At 41.5% G+C, this 7,308-nt stretch overlaps 1 protein-coding gene across 1 annotated transcript; it reads right to left on the bottom strand.

Annotated features, from left to right (window-relative positions):
- Nucleotides 1-2,704: 2,704 nt before the first annotated feature.
- On the bottom strand, nt 2,705-4,749 carry LOC120987020 (alpha-2Db adrenergic receptor-like). Its single transcript, XM_040415676.1, has 2 exons — nt 4,403-4,749; nt 2,705-3,617 (listed from the first exon to the last, which is right to left on the bottom strand). The coding sequence occupies exons 1-2, from the start codon at nt 4,453-4,455 to the stop codon at nt 3,047-3,049; spliced, it is 624 nt and encodes a 207-aa protein (XP_040271610.1). The 5' UTR covers nt 4,456-4,749; the 3' UTR covers nt 2,705-3,046.
- Between the last annotated feature and the right edge of the window lie 2,559 nt (nt 4,750-7,308).

The raw sequence follows: 7,308 nt of genomic DNA on the forward strand, positions 1-7,308 counted from the left end.
GGTCATTATATATACTGGGGACACTATGGGGGCTATTATAGATACTGGGGGGCACTAAGTGGGCCACTATATGTCCAGGGGGCAACACAGAGGAGCCTTATATATACTGAGGGCACTGTGGGGGGGCATAATATATACTGAGGGCACTGTAAGGGTTGGGATTAAATAAAAAAAAAAGCCATCCAAATTCATCTGTTTTTAGTGGCCTTTTCACACTTGTGTTGTTGTTTTCTGGTATTCAGATCCAGCATGTTAGTTGCCCCTCCGTGCCCGTGCTGCATGCAGATTGCGACCCCATTCACTTGAATAGAGTCTGCCATCTGTCCGTTCCTCAAAAAGAAAGAACTTGCTCTTGAACTTGAACTGCTCTAGAACTTGTAGTGCTTCCGTAGGGTTCCGTTCCATTCCGCACAGCATCTCTGGATTTGCGGACCCATTCAAGTCTGTATGCGGGCCACAATACGGTCACGGGGGGCACATGGTCGTGTGCATGAGCCTTTAATACCAGAATAAAATGGTTCAGTTTTGTCCCCATGCATTCTGAATGGAAAGAGATCCGTTCAGGATGTCTTCCGTTCCATCAGTATTCGGTTTTGTGACCGGATACAAAACTGCTGCAAGCTGCGGTATTGTGTCCGTCATAATAACGGGAAAAAATGGATCCGGCACTGAAAACAATGGTGACAGATCAGTTTTTTTTTAGGAGCCTAAAAAACTGGATTCATCACCCATTGACTTATAATGTACTTTGTGACAGATCCGTTTATTTCCATTTTTATTTCACACAACTGCATCCTAACGGAACTGATGCATGCTGATGTACAAAATGAAAACGAATCAGTTTAATTCCGGTATTGAGATCCTATGCTGAATCTCAATATCAGAATTAACAATGCAAGAGTAAAAGTAGCCTTAGGCTGAGTTTACACGGGCGAGATTTCTGCGCGGGTGAAATGCGTGAGGTGAATGCATTGCACCAGCACTGAATCCGGACCCATTCACTTCAATGGGGCTGTGCACATGAGCGGTGATTTTCACGTATCACTTGTGTGTTGCGTGAAAATAGCATCATGCGCTATATTGTGCGTTTATCATCATAGAAGTGAATGGGGCTGCGTGAAAATCGCAAGCATCCTCAAGCAAGTGCGGATGCGGTGCGATTTTCACGCATGGTTGCTAAGATGACAGTCTATTCACTGTATTATTTTCCCTTATAACATGTTTATAAGGCAAAATAAATAGCATTCTTTAATACCCTCAATTGAGGGTTAAAAATTTTGAAAAAATTAACTCACCTCCTCCTCTTGATCGCGTAGTTGCCGATCTCTTCTTACTTCTTTAATCATGAGCTGCCGGCTAAAGGACCTGTGGTGATGTCACATCACATGGTCCATCACCGTGGTGATGGACCATGTGATGAGCTCAGTGATGTCACCACAGGTCCTTTGACAGGTCCTGAAGAAAGAACAGGAGACCGGCAGCTACGCGATCAATTGGGGGAGGTGAGTTAATTTTCTTATTTTTTTTAACCCTCAATTGACCTTGTACTAAGCATTCTGTATTAAAGAATGCTAGTATTTTCCCTTATAACCATGTTATAAGGGAAAATAATTACATCTACACAACACCGAACCCAAACCTGAACTTCAATGAAGAAGTTCGGGTCTGGGTACCACATTCAGTTTTTTATCACGCGCGTGCAAAACGCATTGAACCCGTGCAATTAAAACTGAACTACGGAACGCAATCGCAGTCAAAACTGACTGCAATTGGGTACCTACTCAGGCGGGTTTGCCGCAATGCACCCGGGACGCAACCTGAGCCAAAACATGACGCCCGTGTGAACCCAGCCTTAAACAGCTGTTAAAAACTGATACAAGACTGATGCAAAATGGTCGTTAATAATGGATAAACCACCACAAATGGCTGCACACACTGATACAAAATGGCCATGAAATACTGAATTGCTATATGTCAAACTGAAAATTGGTGTATATAATACTTTAAATGTGATACAATGCAGTGTCTGTATGTACTCATTCAAAATTATGTAGGCTGTCTACATAGGAACATTCAAAAGCAAATTATTTAACACGTTGGAAGTCATTTATCATTGCTCCCTATGACAATTTTTGGCGTAAAAAAAAAGTCTGTCCACCTGCGACATTTTTACAATGTCCATGCCACTGATACTGATAGCAAGGACAGGACCATCATCCACAGCAAATTCACCAATATTTACACCTGTAAATATATTACAGCCTATATGTGGCGTCATCACTGACAGGCCAGGGGTTACACTGGAGTGGTGAGACATTTAAAGGACGAGTAATGTTTTATTAAAATTTTATACATTTTCCTGCACTATTTAAAAAAAGAAAACCCTGTTAAGACTTGTTCTACCAGTAGAAAAAAATTGTGCTAAACAGAAACATAGATAAAGTATAGTGATTCTGTAACAAAAATGTATACAGTTTTTGTTCATATACTTTGGTATCAACTGGCAACAATTATCAAAAACTCTGCTTACTGCCAATGAATAGAAATATTTATGTACAGAGGCTGAAAACTATATAATTATTGTGAAATGGTTGAGGTATAATTCTATAAAACTGGGAAACCTCACTAATGATAATGCAGGTTTGTTGTGAAATGCTAATATGAGCCATTTACATATAGATGAATATAACCTCATGCGGAAACCCAAATATGTTCAGGCTATTGCCTCACTTTCTTGGAAGTCTGCACAATGATAAAGGGTATAAGTTCACTGGCTGGGGTACAACAATCTAGCTAATTTTAAAATCACTGCAGATTAGGAAAAACAATGAACTGACAAATCATCTAAATATGTCACCTTTTACAATTTCCAGCAAAAATAATCTCAGTTGAAGCACTAAATTGTGAAACATATTTATTTCTAATGGAACAAGGTCAATTGTTTCTTAGCCACATTATTAAAAATGTCAAATGGCCGGACTGAATGTTAGTGCTCAGAACCTAGTTATAGATCAGTTTTTTCGGCTTCCTTACAGTCACATTCTTCTCACATGGTCCTTTTAGGAGTGTGTACAAGGAGTTTTTGGAATGCTTTCCTGAAGTCTCTATTAAATACTGTGTATATGACAGGATTAAGGCTGCTATTGCAGTAACCAATCCAAAAGAAAAAGTTAAAGAGAGAGTCAGAAATGCCACATCTCCCTCTACACACAGAGTCCAGACTGTACGTAAAGAAAAATGGGAACCAGCAAATAACAAAGCCTCCAATGACCACAGCCAAGACAAACGTTAACCTCTTCTCCCTGAGCTGCTGCAGGCGAGTTTGAGAGATTGAGATTGATCTTTCTCTTCTTTTCTGTCCTCTGTTAATGCTCCATGAAAGCTTTTTCACTTTTGCATGGTTGTCAGTATTTGTGGGGCCATGATGAGTTGGTTCTGAGAACTTGTGGATTGAAGATGTGCTCTCCTCCAGGTCCATTTCATCTGCATCCTGGTTGTTGTGAGGGTTGTGCTCATCAAAGTACTCCTGGTGGTAACACATACCTGGTGGAACATTGTTGCAGTCAGATAGACCATTCTTGATGTTGGACACCGTAGAAGCCCTGTGTTTGGCTACTCTATAGATCCGGCAGTATAGGAATATCATGATGATGCATGGAAGAAAGAAGGATACAGTGCTTGAAAACAAGACATACCAAGTGTCATCATTAAGATTACATCTCCATTCTTTATGGGTATTTGTTTTCAGCAGTGGTGGGAAAGAGATAACAGCAGAAACTATCCAGATAATTGCAATCATACTCTTAATTCTTTTGGGTGTGCGCTTCAGGTTGTACTTTACAGCTTTGGTAACAGACCAGTACCTGTCAATACTAATGGCACACAGATGAACAATAGAGGAGGTACAGAATAATATGTCTAAAGCAAGGTACATACTGCACCAGACATTTCCAAAGTACCAATAGCCCATGACCTCCTTGGCCAAGGAGAATGGAATGATCAAAGCCCCCACAAGAATGTCTGCTGATGCCAGAGAAACCAGGAACAAGTTCTGTGGGGCCTTAAGAGCTCGACTAGTAAATATTGCTAAGACCACCAAAATATTTCCAATAACAGTGGATAAAATGATAGCCCCCACAGCAATAATAATAAGTGTGCTCTCCCACGCTGCATAGGGCCAGCTTTTAGGTTCCTGCTGGCTGCTATTGCCCGAAAAATTGTAGCTTCCAGAGACTAAAGCTGTAAACTCCATCTTAGTCACATGTTATTGGTAAGTGAATCAACCAGATGGGTCATACAAGAAGTTCAGCAGATCTCCAGCACACCATACAACAGTAGCAGCTCGTGAGTTGTGGAAGTCAGTAGATAGCAGTATTACATTGTGTAATAAGCTTCTACTCACAGCTGTAAGCCCATCTGATGAGTTCTCCAGCCTTTCTGAAGCTCAGCACCCATTCCAGGTAGATTACAGGCTTGTTGTACAGTAGTTACAGACTTGTATACCTTTTGTGCTTTCAGTGTGCTGGCTCTTTATCTTGCTTGGCAGCAGACTGGGCACATTTCCCTCTACTTCAGATTACAGTCAGCACAGAGGGAGTAGCTGCTTGAAGTTTCTGTAGGTCTTTGTCCCAGAGGACTGCATGGAGATGAGATGACAGCCCAGGTACTAGAATTCCCCAGTTCCAGCAGAAGCCTCTAGACTTGTGCAGCACTGTATGCAAGTGATTGCTAGCTTGGAGGAAGCAGCATTCCTCCTAAGAACAGAGCAGCCTGCACCGCCCATACAAGTGGTGGGAGTGGAGCTAGCAGGCAGCCCAGTGTCAGCTCTCCACTCTGCCTACTGGTATTGAGGTGCTCATTGACACATAGGAGCATGCTGAATAATGTGCTGACTACATTGAATGTCACGTACTCTCGGTTTCACTTAAACCTTTATGTCACGCAGATGTCAAGTTCATTTTCCCTTGCATTTCTAATAATATTCACTTCCTCTGTGCAGACCCCTATAAAGGTGAATGCCCTGTGGGGACAGAGGATAATTTCTTTGGAAATATGTACATTTCCGGAGCATATTTCGGCTGAGAATCTTCCCTAACTTCCTTTTCTATGATGCATTTTGGTACGTTCTATGAGATGACAGCATATATGGAGGAAAGATGTTTACATGCAGAAATCCATGAAGTGTCATGGACTGAATTTCAACAGTGAACTACACAGTGCTGAACGTCTAAACTCTTTGAGTATGTTGACAGGGGCTAGAAAGTCTGCACTGCATTAAAGTAGCAACATGTGGATGAGATTTTAACAAATATCATACATACGCGGAAAATATTTGTGTGTAATCCACACGGAAACTGACATGCGTTAGAGATATTAAGGGAAGTTTAAATCTGTGGCATGTTAGCTTATGTTACAGATATTACCAATGCATAGGGTGAATTCCATGGCAAATCTAAATGTAAGACATGCAGATTTTGCAGTGGATTTCCCTGTAGATTCTGTGGTGAATATGTAACTAACCACACACTTTGTGTATTCCCATGTGAATATACCCTTAAACTGTTTTATAGCATCTTGGATGTGGATAGAGCAGTCATAGCCTCATAGTAAAATGGGCTCAATGGGCTCAATGCACAAACAGATAAATACATGCTTGCATTCACACACATACTCAAAGAGGTTTGCCACTTTCTGGTTATTGTTGACTAGGGCAGTTTCTAGGGAATTTTGCCAAGAGGGCGAACATTACTTGGCAGTTTTACTTAAATAAACGTTTCTTCAAACAGTTTTCACGCTTTGTCTTGGTTCCAGCAGGCTTTAGCATGAACTGGCAGGCAAACTGAATTCTGCTTTCTCTCTTTCTCTCTGCTATACTGACAGGCTAGCTTAGTAACTTTGATTCCTTCTTTATGCTGCACTCCAATCTTTAGTCTGACTTACTTTCAGCCAAGAAATAGGTTAGAGTCCTGTCAGCTCCAACATGGAGTCTAAACAAGAACAATCTAGAATTGCCACACTTCCTTCTGGTAGCAAGTAGGACTGGCCCACTTCTGTCCAAAGGGGAGAAAATGGAATGGTGAGTTCCATTCTGTCTAAGATGGCTCTGCCAGAAACGCTGCCACCTGCTGGTGAACCAGGCATATTACATGTATAACAGTTGCATAACAATATTATAGATGCACATTGTGGTGAACCTGGAATATAATTATACAGATTACATTTATGTTAGCCCATTAGAGACAGTAGCAGGGTGCAAGAGTGCACTCTGGGGTGTTGCACAATCACATCCATGTCTCATCATAGGTAAGGGTGTTGGAGTTTCTTATCATGGACAACCATTTTATGTATTTCTTTTAACAGTGTCTGTAGCTACACTTATGCAATAGATTTTTCTTCTTACTGTGGTGCAGTCCAGTGGGTGTAGTTCAGATGTTGCAGTCCAGTTGGTGTTGTTCAGGTGCTGCAATCCAGTTGGTGCGGTACAGTTGATGGTCTGGGACATCTACTCCTGATGAGGAAAAAGCAAGTATCTGTGAATATAAGAAAGAAAACACCATATAAAAATGCTTCCCATAGACTGAGTTTCAGCTAACACCAACTCTCCAGCTGAACTATACAGCTCAGTAAGCCTCCACTATGAACCGTGTTATAAGAAAACAGGAAAAATGATTGTCTAAGATTAGAAGGAAGCACATGCTGCTTCCCAGAAAAGATTTTGTCTGTCCATGGGCTGTGCCTGGTATTACAACTTAGTTCGCTTCTGTTGAATGCAAATCAGCTACAATCACATCCATATCTCATGAAGGGTGGTAGTGGTGTTTCTAATGGTGGACCAGTGGCATGCCTAAGATATTTGGCACCTGGATGTAAATGGGGCTCAGCTTTGATACCAAGCACAGATGCTATCAAATGTACACTGCTCAAAAAAATAAAGGGAACACTTAAACAACACAATGTAACTCCAAGTCAATCACACTTCTGTGAAATCAAACTGTCCACTTAGGAAGTAACACTGAGTGACAATCAATTTCACATGCTGTTGTGCAAATGGGATAGACAACAGGTGGAAATTATAGGCAATTAGCAAGACACCCCCAATAAAGGAGTGGTTCTGTAGGTGGTGACCACAGACCGCTTCTCAGTTCCTATGCTTCCTGGCTGATGTTTTGGTCACTTTTGAATGCTGGCGGTGCTTTCACTCTAGTGGTAGCATGAGACGGAGTCTACAACCCACACAAGTGGCTCAGGTAGTGCAGCTTATCCAGGATGGCACATCAATGCGAGCTGTGGCAAGAAGGTTTGCTGTGC

This window comes from Bufo bufo, chromosome 1, assembly GCF_905171765.1.
Source record: "Bufo bufo chromosome 1, aBufBuf1.1, whole genome shotgun sequence".
NCBI lineage: Eukaryota > Metazoa > Chordata > Amphibia > Anura > Bufonidae > Bufo > Bufo bufo.